At 43.1% G+C, this 23611-nt stretch overlaps 1 protein-coding gene across 1 annotated transcript in view; it reads right to left on the bottom strand.

The window, feature by feature from the left end:
• Positions 1-21422, bottom strand: part of LOC137375560 (acid sphingomyelinase-like phosphodiesterase 3b) — a 43470-nt gene extending 22048 nt beyond the window's left edge. Inside the window, exons 1-6 of the mRNA XM_068042908.1 lie at positions 21117-21422; positions 19629-19839; positions 15075-15172; positions 13951-14094; positions 9256-9425; positions 8196-8376 (exon numbers count right to left, since the gene is read on the bottom strand). Of these exons, the coding sequence (XP_067899009.1) occupies positions 8196-8376; positions 9256-9425; positions 13951-14094; positions 15075-15172; positions 19629-19839; positions 21117-21240 (928 nt within the window). The 5' untranslated portion in view covers positions 21241-21422. The remainder of the gene's footprint in view (positions 1-8195; positions 8377-9255; positions 9426-13950; positions 14095-15074; positions 15173-19628; positions 19840-21116) is intronic.
• Positions 21423-23611: the final 2189 nt, after the last annotated feature.

The raw sequence follows: 23611 nt of genomic DNA, 5'->3' as shown, positions 1-23611 counted from the left end.
GACTGGATGTGGCAGGACAGCAGAACCTAGATCTGATATGTTGGTTGTGGGAACGATTAGCCCTGTCTATTGCATGCTGCTTCGGCTGTTTGGCATGCAAGTAGTCCTGTGTTGTAGCTTCACCAGTCTGACACCTCATTTTTATGTATACCTAGTGCTGCTCCTGACATGCCCTCCTGCACTCTTCATTGAACCAGGGTTGGTCCCCTTGGCTTGATGATAATGGTAGAGTGCGGGATATGCTGGGCCCTGAGGTTACAGGTTGTGGTTGAATACAATTCTGCTGCTGCTAATGGCCCACAGCAGCTCATGGATGCCCAGTTTTGCGTTGCTAGATCTGTTTGAAATCTATCCCATTTAGCACGGTGGTAGTGCCACACAACACGATGGTGGGTACCCTCAATGTGAAGACAGGACTTTGTCTCCACAAGGATTGTGCAGTGTTCACTCCTACCAATACTGTCATGGAGATATATCTGTGACAGGTAGATTGGTGAGGACGAGGTCAAGTAGGTTTTTCCCTCACCACCTGCCGCAGACCCAGTCTAGCAGCTATCTCCTTTAGGACTAGGCCAGCTCGGTCAGTTGTGGTGCTACCGAGCCACTCTTGGCTATGGACATTCAAGCTCCCCCATCAGGAGTACATTTTTTGCCCTTGTTACCCTCAGTGCTTCTTCCAATTGGTTTCAACATGGAGAAGCACTGATTCATCAGTTGAGGGGGGTGTGGTCGGTGGTAATCAGCAGGAGGTTTCCTTACCCATGTTTGACCTGATGTCATGAGACTTCATGGGTTTCGGAGTCAAAGTTAAGGGCAACTCCCTCCCACCTGTATACCACTGCACTGCCACCTCTGGGATGGTGATGTCTGGGACATTGTCTGCAAGGTATGATTCTGTGAGTATGACTATGTCAGGCTGTTGCTTGACTAGTCTGTGGGACAGCTCTCCTAATTTTGGCACAAGTCCCCAGATGTTAGTAAGGAGGACTTTGCAGGGTTGACAGGTCTGGGTTTGCCATTGCTATTTCCAGTGCCGGGTGGTCCGTCTGGTTTCATTCCTCTTCTTAGACTAGTAGCAGTTTGATACAACTGAGTGGCCTGCTAGGCCATTTCAGAGGGCATTTAAGAGTCAACCACATTGCTGTGGGTCTGGAGCCACATGTAGGCCAGACAAGGTAAGGAAAGCAGATTTCCTCCCCCAAAGGGCATTAATAAACAAGAAGAGTTTTTATAACAATCGACAATGGTTTCATGGTCACCACTAGACTTTTCATTCCAGATTTCTTAATTGAATTCAAATTCTACCATCTGCCGTGGTGGGATTCAAACCCATGACCCCAGAGCACTAGCCTGGGGCTCTGGGTTACTAATCTAGTGACATCACCACTATGCCACCACCTCCCCTTTGGTCAGAGTTAAGAAACAATAAAAGAACTATTTTGCCGCTTGCTGTATTTTGTAGGTCACCAAATAGTGGGAAGGAGTTAGAGGAGCAGATTTGCAAGAAAATTACTGAGAGGTGCATGAACTAAAGAGTAGTGATAATGAGATGCTCTAACAACATCAATATTGAATGGGGCAGTGACTATGTTAAGGGGAGAAAAGGGAGGAATTTCTGGTGTGTTCAGGAGAATTTTCTTGATTGGTATGTTTCCTGCACAATGAGGAAGGAGGCATTGCCAGATGTAGTCCTGGGGAATGAAGTGGTGAATGTCACAGTGAGGGTGCATCTTGGCAATAGCGATCATAGTATCAAAAAGGTTTAGATTAGTTATGGAGAAGGACACTGAGCAATCCAGATTAAAAATACTTAACTGGAGGAGGGCTAATTTCGTTGAATTGAGGAGGGTTCTGGCCTGGGTAAATTGGAGTCAAAGACTGGTAGAAATGTAATGGTGCAATGGGTGGCCTTTAATGAGGAAATAGTTTGGGTGCAGGCTAAGTAAATTCCCAGAGGGGAAAAGGGAGGACACCCAAAATATGAGCTCCCTGGATGATGAAGTTAGAGAGTAGGATAAAGCAGAAAAAGGAGGCATCTGACTTGCCTTCAGGAGCGGAGAGCAGTCGGACCTGTGTGGAAACAACCGGGAGCGGATAAATCCAATGTGAGGCTCAGGGCCTTCACTTACCTTCGGGAGTGGAGAGCAGTTGGACCTGTGTGGAAACAACCAGAACCGGGAGTGGATAAATCCAGCGCGAGGCTCGGGGCCTTCACTTACCTTCAGGAGCGGAGAGCAGTCAGATCTGTGTGGAAACAACCAGAACCGGGAGCGGATAAATCCAGTGCGAGGCTCGGGGCCTTCACTTACCTTCGGGAGTGGAGAGCAGTTGGACCTGTGTGGAAACAGCCAGAACCGGGAGTGGATGAATCCAACGCGAGGCTCGGGGCCTTCACTTACCTTCGGGAGTGGAGAGCAATCGGACCTCTTCCAGCACGCTAGAGTTTTGAAAAAAAGAGGGAAAAAAAAGCCAACAGTGACGTCACAGTAAAGCTGCAAGATGATTGGTTGGTGAGTCACTGCTGTTAGGGAATAGCTCTAAATAGCTGGGTAAGTATCTAAGGTAAGAAAGATCAACAGTTTATTTTCATATATAGTAAGTAGTGTTTTTAGGGCGTTCTGTAGTAACGAGGACCAGGGAAGAAGGGCCCTAGAGTAATTGATATTATTTGATATTAAGATCTTACAAAAGGTTTAATTTAAAGGATTAAGTCATGGCAGGAGAGCTCAAAGCCATGGTGTGCTCCTCGTGCTCTATGTGGGAAGTCGGGAACAATTCCAGTGCCCGGGACCAGCATGTCTGCAGGAAGTGTCTCCAGCTGCAGCTCCTGGAAGTCCGGGTTCGGAGCTGGAGTGGCAGCTGGGGTCACTGTGGAGCATCCATGAGGCGGAGAGTATTGTGGATAGTACGCATAGAGAGGTGGTCACACCGCAGGCTCAGACCCCACAGGCAGGAGGGGAATGGGTGACCACCAGGCAGAGCAAGAGGACTAGGCAGGCAGTGCAGGAATATCCTGTGGCTATTCCCCTGCAAAACAGATATACTGCTTTGGATACTGTTGGGAGGAATGGCCTCTCAGGGGAAAGCAGCAACAGCCCAATTCGTTGCACCATGGTTGGCTCTGCTGCACAGGGGAGGAGTAAAAAGTGTGGGAATGCAATAGTTATAGGGGATTCAATTGTAAGGGGAATAGATAGGCGTTTCTGTGGCTGCAAAATAGACTCCAGGATGAGACATCTTGACAAATATATGAATAGGAAGGGAATAGAGGGATATGGGCCCCGGAAGTGCAGAAGGTGTTAGTTTAGGCAGGCATCAAGATCGGTGCAGGCTTGGAGGGCCGAATGGCCTGTTCCTGTGCTGTACTGTTCTTTGTTCTTTGATGGTATGTTGCCTCCCTGGTGCTAGGGTCAAGGATGTCTCAGAGCGGTTACAGGACATTCTGAAGGGGTAGGGTGAACAACTAGTGGTCATGGTACACATTGGTACAAACGACATAGGTAAAAAAAAAGGATGCTGTCCTAAAAGCAGCATATAGGGAGTTAGGAAGTAAGTTGAAAAGCAGGACCTCAAAGGTAGTGATCTCAGAATTACTACCAGTGCCACGTGCTAGTCAGAGTAGAAATAGCAGGATACATCGGATGAATACGTGTCTGAAGAGATGGTGTGAGGGGGAGGGTTTTAGATTCCTGGGACATTGGGACAGGTTCTGAGGAGGTGAGACCAGTACAAACTGGATGGGCTACACCTGGGCAAGACTGGGACTGATGTCCTAGGGGGAGTATTTGCGAGAGTGATTGGGGAGGGTTTAAACTAAAATGGCAGCAGATGGGAACCTTTGCAAGGAGTCAGAGGAGGGGGGGATCAAAGACAAGAACAAAAGACAGCAAGGGGAATAAGAAAAGTGATAGGCAGAGAAATCAAGGGCCAGAATCAAACAGGGCCACAGTGAAAAATAGTGAGAAGGAGCCAAGTAATGTTAATGCAGCCTTAAGGCTTTGTGCCTGAACGCGCGGAGCATTCGCAATAAAATGGATGAATTAATTGCGCAAATAGATGTAAACGGGTATGATATAGTGGAGATTACGGAGACATGGCTGCAAGGTGACCAGGGATGGGAAATGATCATCCAGGGGTATTCAGTATTTAGGAAGGACAAACAAAAAGTAAAAGGCGGTGGAGTTGCATTGCTGGTTAAAGAGGAAATTAACGCAATTGTGAGGAAAGATATTAGCTCAGACGAGGTGGAATCTGTATGGGTAGAGCTGAGAAACACTAAGGGGCAAAAAACGTTAGTGAGGGGTTGTATATAGACCCCCAAACTGTAGTGGTGATTTTGGGAATGGCATGAAACAGAAAATTAGAGACGCATGCGATAAAGAAACATCTGTAATTATGGGTGACTTTCATCTGCATATAGATTGGGCAAATCAAATTAGTCACAATACCGTAGAGGAGGAATTCTTGGAGTGTATATGGGATAGTTTTCTAGATCAATACGTTGAGGAACCAACCACAGAACAGGCCATCCTAGACTGGGTATTGTATAATGAGAGAGGAATAATTGACAATCTAGTTGTGCGCGACCCCTTGGGGATGAGCAACCATAATATGATAGAATTCTTCATTAAGATGGAGGGTGACATAGCTGATTCTGAGACTAGGGTCCTGAATCTTAGTAAAGGAAACTACGAAGGTATGAGTTGGCTATGATGGATTGGGAAATGTTACTCAAAGGGATGACGGTGGATAGGCAATGGCAAACATTTAAAGAGCGCAAGGATGAACTGCAACAATTGTTTATTCCTGTCTGGCGCAAAAGTAAAACGGGAAAGGTAGCCAAACCATGGCTTACAATGGAACTTAGAGATAGCATTTGATCCAAAGAAGAGGCATATAAATTTGCCAGGAAAAACAACAGACCTGAGGATTGGGAGCAGTTTAGAATTCAGCAAAGAAGGACCAAGGGATTGATTAAGAAGAGGAAAATAGAGCACGAGAGCAAGCTTGCGGGGAATATAAAAACTGACTAAAAGTTTCTACAGGTATGTGAAGAGAAAAAGATTAGTGAAGACAAATGTAGATCCCTTACAGTCAGAAACAGGGGAATTTATTATGGGGAACAAAGAAATGGCTGACCAACTAAATGCATACTTTGGTTCTGTCTTCATAAAGGAGGACACAAATATCATACCAGAAATGTTGGGGAACACAGGGTTTAGTGAGAAAGAAGAACTGAAGGAAAGCACTATTAGTAGAGAAATGGTGGTGGGGAAATTGATGGGATTGAAGGCCGATAAATCCCCAGGGCCTGATGGTCTGCATCCAAGAGTACTTAAGGAAGTGGCCCTAGAAATAGTGGATGGTCATCTTCCAAGATTCTATAGATTCTGAAACAGTTCCTACAGATTGGAGGGTAGCTAATGTAACCCAACTATTTAAAAAGGGAGGTAGAGATAAAGCAGGGAATTATAGACCAGTCAGCCTGACGTCGGTTGTGGGGAAAATTTTAGAATCCATTATCAAAGATTTTATAGCAGAGCACTTGGAGAACAGTGGTAGAATCAGACAGAGTCAGCATGGATGTACGAAAGGGAAATCATGCTTGACAAATCTACTTGAATTCTTCGAGGATTTAACTAGTAGAGCTGATGAGGGGGAGCCAGTGGATGTGGTTTATTTGGACTTTCAGAAGGCTTTCGACAAAGTCCCACATAAGAGATTAGCATGTAAAATTAAAGCGCATGGGATTGGGGGTAGTGTATTGCGATGGATGGAAAATTGGTTGGCAGACAGGAAACAAAGAGTAGGGATAAATGGGTCTTTTTCCGAAAGGCAGGCAGTGACTAGTGGGGTACCGCAGGGATCGGTGCTCGGACCCCAGCTATTCACAATATATATTAATAATTTAGATGAGGGAACTAAATGTAATATCTCCAAATTTGCAGATGACACAAAACTGGGTGGGAGGCTGAGTTGTGAGGAGGTTGCAGAGAGGCTTCAGGGTGATTTGGACAAGTTGAGTGAGTGGGCAAAAGCATGGCAGATGCAGTATAATGTGGATAAATGTGAGGTTATCCACTTTGGTAGCAAAAATAGGAAGGCAGATATAAACAGCTATAAACTGAGAGAGGGAATATGCAACGAGACCTGGGTGTTCTCGTACACCAGTCACTGAAGGTAAGCATGCAGGTGCAACAGGCGGTAAAAAAGGCAAATGGTATGTTGGTCTTCATAGCGAGAGGATTCGAGTATAGGAGCAGGGATGTCTTGCTGCAATTATACAGGGCCTTGGTGAGGCCACACCTGGAATATTGTGTGTAGTTTTGGTCTCCTTATCTGAGGAAGGATGTTCTTGCTATAGAGGGAGTGCAGCGAAGGTTTACCATACTGATTCCTGGGATGGCGGGAGTGACGTATGAGGAGAGATTGAGTCGGTTAGAATTATATTCGCTGGAGTTTAGAAGAGTGAGGGGGGATCTCATAGAAACCTATAAAATTCTAACAGGACTTGACAGGGTAGATGCAGGAAGGATGTTCCCGATGGTGGGGGAGTCCAGAACCAGGGGTCACAGTCTAAGGATATGGGGTAAACCTTTCAGGACCGAGATGAGGAGAAATTTCTTCACCCAGAGAGTGGTGAGCCTGTGGAATTCGCTACCACAGAAAGCAGTTGAGGCCAAAACATTGTATGTTTTCAAGAAGGAGTTAGATATATCTCTTGGGTTTAAAGGGGCGAAAGCAGGAACAGGCTACTGAGTTGGATGATCAGCCATGATCATAATGAATGGCGGAGCAGGCTCGAAGGGCGAATGGCCTACTCCTGCTCCTATTTTCTATGTATGTTTCTATGATAGATGTCAGCTTAATAATAAAGGGAGAATCAGACTGAATATGAAAAGTGCAAAGAAGAAGTGAAAAGGAAATGAAAGGCAAAATAGACAGTACAAGAATAGGGTGGCAGCTAATATAAAATGGAATCCGAAGACCTTCTATTAGTATAGAATCAATAAAAGGGATGTCAGAGAAACAGTAGGGCTGATTAGGTATAAAAATGGAGATCTATTGGTGGAAACAGAAAGCATGGCTGAGATAGTAAATGAATATTGTGCATCCGTGTTTACCAAGAGGACTTTGCCAAAGCTATGGTAAGCGAGGAGATTGTTGGAATACTAGATGAGATAAAAACAGATAAAGACGAGGTACTGGAAAGTCTGGCAGTACTCAATTGTCCTTTAAAAGAGCCAGGACATGGGACCAACTGGATTGTTCTTCAAAAGAGCTGGCGCAGACTCAATGGGATGAATAGCCTCCTTCTGTTTGATGAATAAATAACATAATTTTCCAGATAAGGTAGCAGATGTAAGGAGACTGGCAGAGTTCAAAATTCAGCTGGGAGAATTATGTACCAAAGGAAAGAATCTGATGGACAAATGGCCTTTTCTCATCCTTTATTTCTCGTGTTAGCTTCTCGTGTAATATGGGACTAGACCTTTAATCCAGCCCAACCTGGTGGGATCTAAGTCTTCCCTCTCTGCTGGTGCTAAGTATCCTATCTGAAAGGAGCTTGAAGTTATTCTCAACTAAATGTCCTGTGATTGCACATTTCAGAATTGTCACTCGGTTGTCATTCTCAGCTTAGAGAGGCCACAAGGATGACTGGAGTAGGAAATGCCAGTATCATGTCAGTGTAGTTGGAGGTATCGTGATGATGCTACTTAGAGGGAGCTTTACTCATAACGTACTTGACCTTGGAGTGCTTGATGCTGGCACTGAATGGCAAAAATGGACGAGTTCTATTTCTCTGTGCTCACATTGTGTTCTCCTTAATAGACACAAAACTACATCAAAGCAATAAAATGATGTGTGCTGAAAAACCTTGAATTACACAACAACTCCAGCAGTCTCTATGTAATGCCTTGAATCAGTACTGCATTTACAACAGCTAAACTTGCATCTCTTGTGTGATTAGTGCTATATGCTTTAGGATCAAGGTGAATTGTTGCTGAGGATCATGAAGGTGGACTGGGAGACTAGCTGAACAGGAGTGTACATGGGCTACCCTACCTTGGCTCACTTGACATTAACTGCACAGCCTATTTGCTTGCCATATTTTTTGACTTTCTCCATATAAAACTCAAATTATATATTGATCAGAATTTAACTTTAATAGAAAAAGACAAATCTTACTGTACCATTGTTAGAGTAGAAGATTTTAAAGCTGTCACGATGTTGATGTCCAAAAAACTGTCCTGCTATCACTTGGCTGTGCTTTTGGATGATTTCGATATACCGTTTGTTGAAATGTTCCTGGAACCAATATGTTCCTCTTTTCTTTTCAAAGAATCCTGGTGGTACATGGCCAATGATGTAAACCTGCCACAGAGAATGTCAATTATTAGTTTTATTTGCCTCTCCTCCTTTTCTGAAGGCTCAAACCTATAGACCTCAGGTGCCTTATTCTAGTGGCAACCCATCATGCACGGGCCTAGGTATCAACTTATTACTGATATTCCCTACATATAATCTTTTGCAAAAGAAAGACATTGGATAGTGATCAGGAGTGGGAATCTTGGTATAATTTGTCCACTCCACAGCATTCGCACAGCCCAGGGATTTAACCTGGAACCTATATGGCTCAGTGCCACAGCATGTGGTGCATTTACCCTCTGAGCCTTCAAGGTTGTCCTTTCAGTTGCCATTTTAATAAGTATCTAGCTTAGAATATTGTTCTTTCATCTATGATATTTGTTACTTTTAATGAGACTCAGGATCAATGCAGATCTGACGTGAACACAAGAACACTGCCCTTCATTTCTGTTCCATAGAGTTCCATTGGACCAAACCTTTCCCGTGCAGTGTACGGAGCCACAATGAAGCAAATCCCATCTTGGACATTCCCCCTGTACAGAATCCCATTGAATCAAATCTTCCTTCCATGGATGGTCATTGTATAGAATCCATGGAAATTGGCAAATATGAACTCTGGGATGTCTGCTTGCTTCTATCATTTATCTCTTTGCTGTTTGTGGGACATTGCTATATGCAAATTGGCTGCTGCATTTCCTGCATTACAACAACGATTACACTTCAAGAAATACTTCATTGGCTGTAAGACACTTTGGGACTTCATGAGGTCATGAAAGGCACTGTACAAATGCAAGTCTTTCTTTTCTTTGGAACACTGTGGGTGTTTTACACTTTGGTGTTTTATCATGCGGAGAGATCCAACATCCAATAGAGACAATCTCTTACTTTCTCGCCTGCTGTTGAGGCTCTGGAGAGGATGTCATCAAACCACTGGAACTGGTCGGCAGGGTCACTCAGGTCTGCAGTCAGTGCATTCTTGTTGTAGTAGAAGTTTGTGTTCAGGATGATCATTCGATGTCCCACCCTATTCAGCATCTTCTCTGTGTAAAAGGCACCTACACATTAAAGTGGGAAGCAAATTAGCATGCACATTGGAGAAAATATAAAGAGTTTGACAGGAAACAGACAAGTGTTCACATCGGTCGGTGATGAACTCCATTAAACTGCAGACAGTAGATTGCCATTATGCAGTACGCTCAATACCTGCCTTTCCAAAGCCATGGACCCTTGGTGGGTTATGGTTCCCTTGGCTCCAGCAGCCCTCCTGGTACTTCACCCGACAGGCCATTTTTCATGCATGAACAGATTTAGAGAATTTGGTAAGAGAAGCAAAAGTGACATGAGGAAAACTTTTTCACGCAGCGAGTGGTTAAGGTCTGGAATGTGCTGCCTGAAAGTGTGGTGGAGGGAGGTTCAACTGTAGCATTCAAAAGGGAATTGGACTGTTATATGAAAAGGAACAATGTGCAGGGTTACAGAGAGAAGGCGGGGGAATGGCACTAAGTGAATTGATTTTTCAGAGAGCAGGTATGGACACGATGGGCCGAATGACCTCCTTCTGCACTGTAACAATTCTGTGATTCCTGGATCAAGAAATGAACGAACTAGAGAAACAAACTACCAAAATTAAGATTGTACTGGGCAACGAGGGCGTGAAAAAGATCAATATGTCGGGTTTGTCAGCTGAGTGTCAGAAGGACCGTAGCAAGATATGGAGATCCCTGGAGCAGCAATCAGTGAAGATAAATTTCCAAGTACACAGGCTTGAGTTCATGACCTACCAACAAAGGCAAGATGAGTCCATTGACCAATTTGTTGCAAGGTGCTGAGACAAATCTCAATATTGTGACTTCGCAGATATCGAACTGTCAGAACGGTTATAGAGCTAGTATGAGGGGCATAGATAGGGTAGATAGGATGAAGAAACTTTTTCCCTTAGTGCAGGTTTCAATAACCAGGGGGCAGAGATTTAAGGTAAGGGTCAGGAGGTTTACAGGGGATTTGAGAAAAAGATTTTCACCCAGAGTGGTCGGAATCTGGAACACACTGCCTGAAGGGGTGGTAGAGGCAGGAACCCTCACAACATTTAAAAAGTATTTAGATGAGCACTTGAAACGCCATAACATACAAGGCTACAGTCCAAGTGCTGGAAAATGGGATTAGAATAGATAGGCTTGATGGCCGGCACGGACATGGTGGGCCGAAGGGCCTGTTTCTGTGCTGTATGACTCTATGACTCTATAACGTGTCTGGCAGGCTTTTTGACTCTGGAGAGCATTATAGCCATGTCTGATTGTGTATTCACCTGAATTCCACACAACTGCAGGAGTCACTGGAGAATAGTCATGAGCGCAAATGAAAACAGAAAATGCTGGAAATACTCAGCAAGTCCGTTAGCATCTGTGTAGAGAGAAACAGAGTTAATGTTTCAGGTCTGCGTACCTTCATCAGAACAGGTCTCAGACCTGAAACATTAACTCTGTTTCTCTCTACACAGATGCTGCCAGACCTGCAGAGTATTTCTGGCACTTTCTGTTCTCATTTCAGAGTTCCAGCATCGGCAGTATTTTGCTCTTAGTCAAGAGCGAAATCTTGACTTATTTCTTCTTCTCTTCCCTAGCTGAGGGGCTGCCTAATTGTATTGCCCCTCAGACACTGTCCTAGTGTGTATTTCTCACTGGGCTTGCCAATTCAAGAGGTGGAGGGGGACCTCAAGCCAAAGCTTAACCACATCCATGCTTATCCTGAGACTTGTTACCGCAATGCACATCAACCAATAAAGTCTGTGCTGCAGATAACATGGTACAAATGAATTGCTAGATGAAAAAAATACCGAGATCCATCTAGTTTACTATCAACCTCACTAGATACAGAAGAGGTACCAGACGACTGGAGGTCTGCGTACATTGTACCATTGTTTAAAAAGGGTGCGAGGGATAGGCCAAATAATTCTAGGCCGGCCAGTCTGACCTCGGTGGTGGATAAATTGTTAGAATCTATTCTGAGGGACAGGATAAACTGCCACTTAGAAAGGCATGGATTAATCAGGAATAGTCAACATGGATTTGTTAGGAGGTCATGTCTTACTAACTTAATTGAGTTTTTTGAGGAAGTAACAATGAGGATTGATGAGGGTGGTGCAGTGGATGTGGTCGACATGGATTTTAGTAAGGCATTTGACAAGGTCCCTCATTGACAGACTAGTTAAAAAAATAAAAGCCCATGGGAGACAGGGGAAACAGGACAGGAAACAAAGGGTAATGCTTGATGGATGTTTTTGCAAATGGAAAGCGGTTTCCAGTGACGTTCCACAGGGCTCAGTGTTGGGCCCCTTGCTGTTTGTGGTATATATTGATGATTTGGACTTAAATGTGGGAGGCATGATTGGGAAATTTGCTAATGACACAAAAATTGGCCGTGTCGTTGATAGTGAAGAGGATAGATGTAGACTTCAGAATGATATCAATGGTTTGGCTGAGTGGGTGGAAAAGTGGCAAATAGAATTCAATCCAGAGTAATGAGGTAATGGATTTGGTGAGGGCAAATAAAGCGAGGGAATACACAATAAACGGGAAGATATAGAGAGGTAGAAGAAGTGAGAGACCTTGGAGTGTATGTCCACAGGTTCGTGAAAGTGACAGGACAGGCAGATAGAGTGGTGAAGAAGGCATATGGAATGCTTTCCTTTATTGGCCGATGTATAGAATTCAAAAGCAGGGATGTAATGATGGAACTGTATAAAAAGTTGGTTAGGCCACAGCTGGAGTATTGCATACAGTTCTGGTCACCGCATTACAGGAAGGACATAATAGCTCTTGAGAGAGTACAGAGGAGATTTACAAGAATGCTGCCAGGGCTTGAAAGTTGCAGCTTTGATGAAAGATTGGATCGGCTAGTGTTGTTTTCCTTAGAACAGAGGAGGCTGAGGGGCACTTAATTGAGGTGTACACAATTATGAGGGGCCTTTTTCCCCTCGCGGAGAGGTCAATTACCAAGGGGCACAGATTTGAGGTAATTGGTAGAAGGATTAGAGGGGACATGAGGAAAAACATTTTCACCCAGAGGGTGGTGGATGTCTGGAATTCACTGCCAGGAATGTGGCGGAGGCAGAAACCCTCAATTCTTTTAAAAGGTACTTGGACATGCATTTGAAGAACAAGGTTATGGACCAGGTGCTGGAGGTGGGATTAGACTGGGCGGCTAGTTTCTTTGGCCAGCACAGACTGTATGGTTCTGTGGTTCTAACCATCCTCACACCATACAATGATAATAGAGTCGTTCACTAATTATAGCAGTCAATCTCTATTAATTAGTCTACAACAGAGCCAAACATGACATGAGGAAACTCCAATGGTGGACAGCTTTGGAAACCATTGGTCCAACGTCACCCGTTTTTTCTTAATCATACTATATTTACCAGATGCCTTGTCTCAAATTACTCATATGCCATATCCCAGAATATAATTTTTCTGAAAGAAATCTAATTTGAATTTAAATGAATTAATACTAACTACTTCCACCATCTCCCAGGGAGTCTTTTTTCATAGACTGATCATTCACTGACTGAAATATTGCGCCCAATTGTAATTAACTCAAAACCCATTTACTTACACAGTGTTAAAATTGGGCCCATTGTTTCCATTGATAAGCTTTGAATTGCCCCCCCCGCTTCAAGCTCAGGCCATGTCCTTTGATTCTACTTGTTCTGGACAAGGTGAAATAGCTTGTCATGGTCTACATTGTCTAGTCTCTTTAGAATCCTATAAACAATTATATCAGCTCTCAACCTTCTCCGAACCAGTGAGAACATGCCTAATTTACATAACGGGTCCTCAAATCCAATCTTTCCATCCCCGGAATCATTCTGGTTCCTCTCTTCCATAACCTTTCACAATAGCTGCAATATCCTTTCTGTACTGCGGTGACCAGAACTGTACACAGTATTCTAAGTGCATCGCACCCATGATTTACAAAGTGACAGGATTACCTCACTATTTTGACTCAATATTGACCGTTTAGTACATCCCAACATCTGATAGGCTTTACTCACTGCTACTGAGCATTGTTGTGATAGCTCCAATTTATTCCCAAATCGGAAGGATCCCCAGATCTCTTTTATATTCCATACACGCTATTTTCTTTCCATTTTAGTGGAGATGGCCTGTTTTTACTGGTGTTTCATTCTACTAGGCTTCTTGAAGGGCTTCATTTAAAATGAAGTTTATGCCCATGTGCCTACTCACAATCTGCATGCAATTTATCTGTGGACCCACACAGGCGCTTGAAAACATTTTCTGTTGCTACCACGTCTTTAAATCTTGAGAACAATTCGGTGTTGAACAGGAGATAAAGGAAGGTTGGCAGATAGGATGTGGGAGGAAGACGCAGTGCCGGAGGCAAATGGTTCATGAATAATTTGGCTCATTACAGTCGATACATTTTTACATTGTGATGCTGCAGTCAAAAGTGCTGTCATTACTTTTTTGGGTAATGCAAATGATGTTTCAAGAAAAGCTAAAAAAAAAAGCATTTATAACAACTCTACAGTGGCTGTACCCCCTTTAAATGTGCAAACTATACCTTTCAGGAAGGTGGGAACTGATGCTGCATCCAACCATTGGGTCCACAGCTCTGCAGTTCGATTATAAATCACGTGGCCAGTGGCAGGAAACTGGCTCTTTGGATGGATGTCATGGTTTCCCATTGCAGCATAAACCTTGGTACCTAAATGAGGAATAATAAACAAAATAACTATCATCTAGATGTTGTACAATTGGCTCCACTGATTTGCATCTCTGGGACTGATTTCTTTATTCTCTCTCCTGAAGGTATGGTTACAGTATATGGCTGCACAGGTAGGGGGTGCCCTCCAGTACCTCATCCAAATGGCCATCCTGCATGTGTGGGCCCAAACAACCCTGTGGACTGTACGAGCACAGGGAAAGGAGAAGGACTGTCATAGTCACACCTCATTCAGGCTTCACCCAACATCCAATAGGTGTACGGTGTTTATGTCACGCGATAGCATTCAAGATATTAGTCCAGTTGAAGAATGTATAGAAGTTTTTAGTAATCTCTTCATCTAGTCAATTTATTATTTTATCTCAATGTGCCTCCATTTTGGAGAGTTATTATGGTGTTATAAACAATGTATGGAATTAAGATTTGATGTTGAGTCTCCTCCCCCCTCCCATGGCTAGTCCAGTATTGAACTGAGCCATGAACAAGAAGTGGCACGTGCTAAATTTGTTGAGCGCTGTCTACTTGCAATGGTGATGCTACAGTTGACCTTAATACATCTGGACTAGGGAGAAGAAAGAAAAAGAGTCATTTTTTTCCCCCTCTTGATTTCTTTCTGAAACATTTTTTTTTGTGGCCAAGTCACAGTAAAATCAGACTCGGCTGTTATGTCTGCCACAGTTGGCTTTGGTCAGCAGCACGCACTTCTTCTGCTGTGATCAGTTCTGATTGACTCACGTTAAAATGATTTTTTTTTTGGCTTAGCCACTTTGTACTAGTCGACATTTTGTAGTCTATTACTTTCTGTTTCTGCTGGATTCATTAGCGTGCTGTCTCAGCAAAGATCTCTACCTCCTGGTGCCAACCTGCAAAGGGGCAGAAGCAGTGGGGCGCAGTCATACTCGTCTGTCATTTCACCCCAGTGAAGCCTGTTCATTGCAGGCCAAGGCAGTGTTACCACTCACCTGGGAACACATGCTGTATGAGCTGCGACACATTCCCAATCATCCGGAGCACTGCTTCATCACTGAGCTTCTCATTGGGAATGTGCGGTGTGTCATCCCTAGAGAAGAAGGAAAATAAGGGAATTGGACATTAATCCAATTGGCTAGAAGGAAGATTCTGGTAAATACCTGATCTAATAAAATTTGTTATCTGGATTCAGTGTGTCTCCATTTTGGGACGTTACGAACATATGAACATGTGAATTAGGAGCAGGAGTAGGCCACTCAACCCCTTGAGCCTGCTCCGCCATTCAACATGATCATGGCTGATCTGATTGTAACCTTGCCTCCACATTCCCGCCTACCCCAATAACCTTTCACCCCCTTGCTTATCAAGAATCTATCTACCTCTGCTTAAAAATATTCAAAGACTCTGCTTCCACCACTTTTTGAGGAAGAGAGTTCCAAAGACTCATGATCCTCAGAGAAAAAAATTCTCCTTAACTCTGTCTTAAATGGGCGACCCCTTATTTTTAAACAGTGACCCCTAGTTCTAGATTCTCCCACAAGAGGAAACATCCTTTCCACATCCACCCGGTTAAGATCCTCAGGATCTTATATGTTTCAATCAAGTCGCCTCTTACTCTTCTAAACTCCAGCAGATACAAGCTTAGCCTGTCCAATCATTCCTCATAAGTCAACCCACCCATTCCAGGTATTAGTCTAGTAAACCTTCTCTGAACAGCTTCCAACGCATTTACATCCTTCCTTAAATAAGGAGACCAATACTGTACACAGTACTCCAGATGTGGTTTCACCAATGCCCTGTATAACCGAAGCATAACCTCCCTACTTTTGTATTCAATTCCCCTCATAATAAATGACAACATTCAATTAACTTTCCTAATTATTTGCTGTACCTGCATACTAACCTTTTGTGATTCATGCACAATTAGGGATGGGCAATAAATGCTGACCTATCCAGCAATGTCCACATCACATGAATGAATAAAAATAAAATACACACCCAGATCCCTCTGCATCGCAGAGCTCTGCAAACTCTCACCATTTCGATAATATGCTTCTTTTTTATTCTTTCTGCCAAAATGGACAATTTCACATTTTCCCACATTATACTCCATTGCCAGATTTTTGCCCACTCAATTAACCTATCCATATCCCTTTGTAGCCTCCTTATGTCCTCTTCACAACTTACTTACACATCTTGACACATCTAGTCCTGCTGTATGACTTATGATAGAAGTAAACAGGATAGAGAAAGTAAACCCAGAACAATACTCCCAGATGTGCCTGGGCAGCAAGACAAGAGACCACAGGTTCAGGGTTATAAAGGACAAGCCTAGGACAGATGCCAGGAAACAGTTCTTTACAGAGATCAACAGCTGACATAATTTGCCAAGAAAGGTGAGTGAGGTCAGCACACTGGGCTCGAAAAGATAGCTAGATGCTGTGATCATGCCTGATCTGTAATTTAACTCCATATGGGGCCTTTAGCCCATATCCCTAAGTACCTTTTGTTAACAGAAATTTATCAATCTCAGATTTAAAATTAACAATTGATCTTGCATCAATTGCCCTTTGCAGAAGAGAGTTCCAAATTTCTACAATCATTTGCATGTTATAAGTATTTCCTAACTTCACATCTGAAAGGCCTGGCTCTAATTTTTAGACTATGTCCCCTAGTCCTAGATACCCCGACCAGTGGAAAAAGTTTCTCTTTATCTATCCTATCTGTTGCCCTTAGTATCTTGAAATCTTTTGATCAAATCATCCCTTATTCTTCTAAATGCCAGGGAATACAACCCTAGTTTGTGTAATCTCTCCTAATTATTTAACCCTTGGGGTTCAGGTATCATTCTAGTAAATGGATACTCCAAGGCCAATACATCTTTCCTCAGTTGTGGTGCCCAGAATTGCTTACAGTAGTTCAGGTGTGGTATAGCCAGGACGTTGCATCGCTGAAGCATGACTTCTAACATTCTAGTCCTCTAGATATTAAGGCCAGCATTCCATTAGCCTTTTTGATTATTATTTGTACCTGTTCATGGCATTTTAATGATCTATGTACCTGGATCCCCAAGTCTCTTTGGACCTCCACTGTTTCTTGCTTTTCGCTATTTAGAAAGTACATTGTTCTATTCTTTTTAGGTTCAAAGTGAATGACCTTACACTGAAATTGAAACAAATTGAGATCCATTTGCCACAGTTTTGCCCATTCACTGAATCTATTAATATCTCTTATGATGTTGAGCTTCCATATACACTTCTTATAATGCTGCTTATCTTTGTGTCTCTATCCCGTCATCCAAGTCTTTAACACACTGCACATTTGTAATAATAATTCCAGGCATCTGCAGATAGGCCATCTATCAAAGGAGGTTAAATAGACAGCAAAAGCACACCACCACAGCTGGGATAAATACTTGTCCTTTTCTTTATAAGTCTTCTAACAGATCAATATAGATGTCTCATTTGATCCAGTCTCATTCAGAAATACAACTCAAGAGGCTACATACATAAGGAATGTGGAGATGGGAATGGTAGCTGTCTTCAGAGTATGCTGAAAGTTAAGGTTCTCTATGAGGGTAGTATAAAGGGAACTCTAAAGTGCAATGTAAGAACAGCAAAGGTGAACGGAATGATTTTCCAGCTTGGCATTAATGTGGGTTATGAATGGACTGACTGGGAACGAAGATTTAAAAACGCTTTGCATTTAACAGCATTGTTACCCCCTCACTTTGCCATGTGGACCATAACAAGCTATTTCACTTTGATCAGAACAGTAGAAGCAGTGGACATGGCCTAGAATTGAAGCAGGGTAAATCCAAAACTAATCTTCAGAAACAATTTTTCAGGAAGCAATTGGTAAATTTATGGAATAAGGCTCCCCAAGGAGATGATGAAAGTTATATTTCTTTCAGGGAATAACATTTTGGGATGCAATATATGAGTAATTTGAGACATGGTATGTGGTCAATGTAGCATGTGTGGGAGGAACATATGATTTTGGACCTATGCTTCCAAAGCTCTCCACCACTGGGATTTTCCTCATGTCATTTCTGAGTCTGCTGTAGACTAATTTATAGCCATCATTAGTCAACAACTCCATCACCATTGTATAATGCAACTACCGGGATGGTAGAAGATGAACAAGATGCACCTTAGTCTTTTTACGTTTAACAATTTGTGTGTTCCTATACAAGCATGCATTCAACTGTCACACATTCACAGACAGAATCACAGAATTGTTACAGTGCAGAAGTAGGTCATTCGGCCCATCATGTCTGCACCAGCTCTCTGAATGAGCAATTCACCTAATGCCATTCTCCTGCCTTCTCCCCGTAATCCAGCATATTCTTTCTTTTCAGATAACAATCTAATTCTCATTTGAATGCATTTGTTACAAGAGTTTCCATATATTTTTGTTAAAACTTGGAATCTATCTTTTTAAACTGAATCAAGAGGCTGACCTTTGGGTATTTTGTTGAAAGGTATTTCAACAAAGGTTGACCAGTAAATAAGTTTGTACTGGAAAGCAGGTGATTTCAAGTAAACACCACAAGGGGGTTTGACTTAAGAGCTATTTTGTGTTGTGACAAGAGAGAATTTATGATTAGCATGGGACTTGCATGGAAAAAGTTTTGGTTTCACTCTGAACTGTTAAAAGATGCTGGGTTTTGGATTAAAAGATGCATTTGAATTTGATATAGACCTGCCAGGAGTTCAGAAGAAAACTGTTACCTCCCTTTGAAGAATCCCTGCTATTGAAAATCAAAAGCCTGTATGAAGTGGTACTCTTGTTTCCTGTATTTTTGAAGACAACCTGAATGCTTGCAGAAACTTTGCATCTTTAAAAGGACTTTGCATCGAATGTGTCTGAGAACTGACACGTTTGTTGCTGCACATCTGCTATAAGACCTATGTGAAGCATTATGCAGTTGAATTTCTTTGAACGCCTACCCATACAGACTGTTTCTCAACCTCGCCTGGAAAAATTTCTAGTGGCAGCCAACTATTTGACTTTGGGACACCTCGCCAAAACAAAGGACTTCCAACTCTTCACTTCAGTGTAAATTGTTTTTTATTCCTTCTATTTCTTTGTAACAGCTGTAAACAAAAATCCCTTTTTTTCCCCCGGTTAATCGATTTTTGGATGTATGCACGTGAGGGGTAAGATAAAAAAATACGGGGCTTTAATATTTCAATTTGCGTATATATTTACTTCATTATTGGTTAAGCCTTGGTTTATAATAAACAGATAATTTTGTTGTTTATTGGAGAAACCTGGTTGGTGTGCTTTATTTTGGGGACAAATAGAGTATCTAATTGGCTGTTTCGGTAAGTGGGAAAATTTATTGGTATGTTGTGATGTGTGGAGAAGTGGGACTGAATTAACAGTGCATTCCTTCCACCTTGGTCGGAACACATTCCAGACCTTAACTACTCAATGCGTGAAAAAATTATTCCTCACATTGCTTTTGCTTCTTTTGCCAATTACTTTAAATCTGTGCCCTTTTGTTCTCAATCCTTTCACGATAATGTGTATATACCTACCCTGTCCAAATGATAAAGTTTGGATTCGGAGAGATATCCTTCATGGCATAAATCGATGAATTGATCAGAGCCCAAGGAGAGTCACAAAGGTAACTACCCCATTTCCCAGGATTCCTCACAGGCTCCGAAGCAGAAGGGCACACTTCCCATGGATTGTTGGTTACTTTGTAATCAGGATCCCAGTGCACATCTGTGATGTGCCAAAAATAACCTGAAAGCAAAAAGTACACCTCATGACTGAAAGGACAAAGTTATTTCTGCATGTCTGGTCCAGAGCCAGGAGGTGTCAAAATTGATTGAGTCTGATTTAATGCCACTAATCCAGATAATTAATTCAATAATGTTGGACAGCATGATTTGTTCTCATCCTCTGTGTAATACACATCTCCTCGCTTTGTTACTGAAGAGGCTTGAGGACAAAATATAGCCCAACACTTTCAGTGCAGTACTGAGGGAGTGCTGCACTGGTTCAAGTACCATCTTTTGGATAAAACATGAAACCGAGGCTTCAACTGCCCTTCCAGGTGGACACAAAATATCCCATGGCACTATTACGAAGAAGAGCAGGGGAGTTCTACCTGGCCAATAATTTTCCCTCAACCAACATTGCTATAACTGATTATCTGGTTATTATCACATTATTGTTTGTGGGAGCTTGCTGTGTGCAAATTGGCCACTCCATTTCCTACATTATAACAGTGACTACACTTCAAAAGTACTTCATTGACTGTAAAGTGCATTTGGATGTTCTGTGGTCATGAAAGGTGCTATCTAAATGCAAGTCTTTGTACTTTCTGTTTTTTCAATGTGTAACTCTCAATGTCTCCCCATTACACTGTGTTTAACACACTCCCTGTCTTTTTCTCATCTCCTGTGTAATACACTTCGCCTCTCTTTATTTCACTGTGTGCAAAACATGTCATTGTCTCTCTTACCCTCTCTGTAGCACACTTTAACTTTCCATTGCTCTGTGTATCATACTCCCTGTCTCTCTCACCCTCTGTGTAGCACACTTCCAGCTCTTTGTTATCCTGCATATCACATTCCCTGTCTCTCTCTTCACCTTGATATAACACATCCCTGCCGGTTGCTGAGTGATGCATTGCCCTTTCTGTTGTATCCTTCATATAGGCAACATTTTTTATTCATTTATGGGACGTGGGCGTCGCTGGCCAGGCCAGCATTTATTGCCCGTCCCTAATTGCCCTTGAGAAGGTGGTGGTGAGCTGCCTTCTTGAACCACTGCAGTCCATGTGGGGTAGGTATACCCACAGTGCTGTTGGGAAAAGCCTGCTAAATAAATTAAATCCTTCATCCCTTATCTTGTCCTTCGCCTGACAGATAGAATTGAGCAGGAGTGCTGGGGAGCAGTGTGCCCTTCCTGACTTTCCCCGTTCCAAGCTGAGGGGGACTAAGCCAGTTGCTGTGTCCCGGTTGCAGCTCATCGCTGTTAAGCAAGTTGAAATGTCAGAAATGCTTCATTCTCACCTGTCGGGGATACAGCAGCACCGGAATTCACCAAAAGCAGAAGGAAAGTGAGGAGAGTCATGGCTGAGCAGGAAATGCAGTTTGACGGCAGTGAGTGACTCCTGGACTTTACGGCCTGGGCCATTTCTTGTCACCTATGAGATTCTGCCGTTATAAATAGAATGCAACAGGAACTGAAAGTTACAGAAAGGGCGCTAACTTTTCCTGGGACTGTGAACTCCAAAGGTTGCTGAGATGTTCCCTGGAGTAGAATCGGGCTCCCACAGTGTGAAAGCATCTGGATTTATGGGAAGTGGTTTAATTGTATCCTAGTTGCGAAATCTGGATCCAGGTTCAGAGTTCGCACAGGACGCGATTTTAAAGAAATGGATTTTCTATTTGGATTATGGAATTTAAACCGGGACAAGCGGCAGGTTTTGACTGGTTCACTCACTTTTCAATTCCTTCACTTTGTTCCGACTTCGCGATTCGGTAAAAAACCTGGAGATAGTTCTCCAACCTGTAGATTGACTTCTCAAACATTGGGGCATGGAAACATACAGAGGGAGAGAGGAAAAACACACCAAAACGCTGAGCCAGACACAAACACACAGATACTCTGATACATTGGAAGAGATAGGGACACAATGAGACACACACAAGGAGAGAGACACCCACAGAAACACACACTGAAAGAGAGAGACATACACAATGAAACAGAGAAACTCAAACAGGGAGATAGGCACACAGACGTTGAAGCACCTGGAGACTGTGGCCATTAATAATAACATAGGAGCAGGAGTAGGTCATTCAGCCCTTCGAGCCTTCTCTGCCATTCTAGATCATGGCTGATCCTCTACCTCAACACCATATTCCCGCACTATCCCCATATCCCTTGATGTCATTAGCAACTAGAAATCTATTGATCTCTGTCTTGAATTTACTCAGTGACTGAGCTTCCACCACTCTTTGGGGCAGAGAATTCTAAAGAATCACCACCCTCTGAGCGAAGAAATTCCTCCTCATCTCAGTCCTAAATGGCTTGCCCTTTATTCTGAGATTGTGTCCGACAGAATCACAGAATTGTTACAGCGTAGGAGGCGGCCATTCGGCCCATCGGGTCCGCACCCACTCTCTGAATGAGCAATTCACCTAGTTCCATTCCCCTGCCTTCTCCCCATAACCCTGCACATTCTTCCTTTTCATATAACTGTCTAATTCCCTTGTGAATGCTTCAATTGAACCTGCCTCCACCGCGTTCTCAGGCAGTGCATTCCAGAGCTTAACCACTCGCTGCGTGAAAATGTTTTTCCTTGTGTCACTTTTGCTTCTTTTACCAATTACTTAAAATCTGTGCCATCTCTTTCTCGATCCTTTCACAAGTGGGAACAGTTTCTCTCTATCTACTCTGTCCAGACCCCTCATGATTTTGAATACCTCTGTCAAATCTCCTCTCAGCCTTCTCCAATCTATCTTCATCCCTGGAACCATTCTCGTGACTCTTTTCTGTACTCTCGACAATGCCCTCACACTTTTCCTAAAGTGTGGCACTCAGAACTGGACGCAATAGTGCAGCTGAGGCTGAACTAGTGCCTTATACAAGTTTAGCATAACTTCTTTGCTCTTGTACTCTATGCCCCTATTAATAAACCCCAGGATACTGTATGCTTTATTAACCGCACTCTCAACCTGTCCTCCCACCTTCAATGACTTATGCACGTATACACCCAGGTCCCTCTGCTCCTGCACCCACTTTACAATTGTACCCTTTATTCTATATTGTCTCTCCATGTTCTTCCTACCAAAATGAATCACTTCACATTTCTCTGCATTGAACTTCATCTGCCACCTGTCTGCCCATTCCACCAACTTGATTATGTACTTTTGAAGTTCTGTCCTCCTCACAGTTCACAATGCTTCCAAGTTTTGTATCATCCGCAAACTTTGAAATTGTGCCCTGTACACCAAGGTCTAGGTCATCAGGAAAAGCAAGGGCTCCAACACTGACTCCTGGGGAACTCCACTATAAACCTTCCTCCAGTCCGAAAAACATCCATTAACCACTACTCTTTGTTTCCTGTCACTCAGCTAATTCCGTAGCCATGTTGCTACCGTCCTTTTTATTCCATGAGCTATAATTTTGCTCACAGGTCCGTTGTGTGGCACTATATCAAACACCTTTTGAAAGTCCATGTATACCACACACAGTGGTGCTGTGGTTAGCACTGCAGCCTCACAGCTCCAGTGATCCAGGTTCAGTTCTGGGTACTGTCTGTGTGGCGTTTGCAAGTTCTCCCTGTGACCGTGTGGGTTTCTGCCGGGTGCTCCAGTTTCTGCCTCCAGCCAAAGACTTGCACGTTGATAGGTAAATTGGCCATTGTAAATTGCCCCTAGTGTAAGTAGGTGGTAGAAGAATTGAGGGAAGGTGGGGATGTGGTAGGGAATATAGGTTTAATGTAGGATTAATAGAAATGGGTGGTTGATGGTTGGCACAGACACAGTGGGCCGAAGCGCCT

This window comes from Heterodontus francisci, chromosome 12, assembly GCF_036365525.1.
Source record: "Heterodontus francisci isolate sHetFra1 chromosome 12, sHetFra1.hap1, whole genome shotgun sequence".
Taxonomy (NCBI): Eukaryota; Metazoa; Chordata; class Chondrichthyes; order Heterodontiformes; family Heterodontidae; genus Heterodontus; species Heterodontus francisci.
The sequence above is the reverse complement of the archived record's forward strand: the minus strand, read 5'-3'. Positions and strand labels throughout refer to the sequence as shown.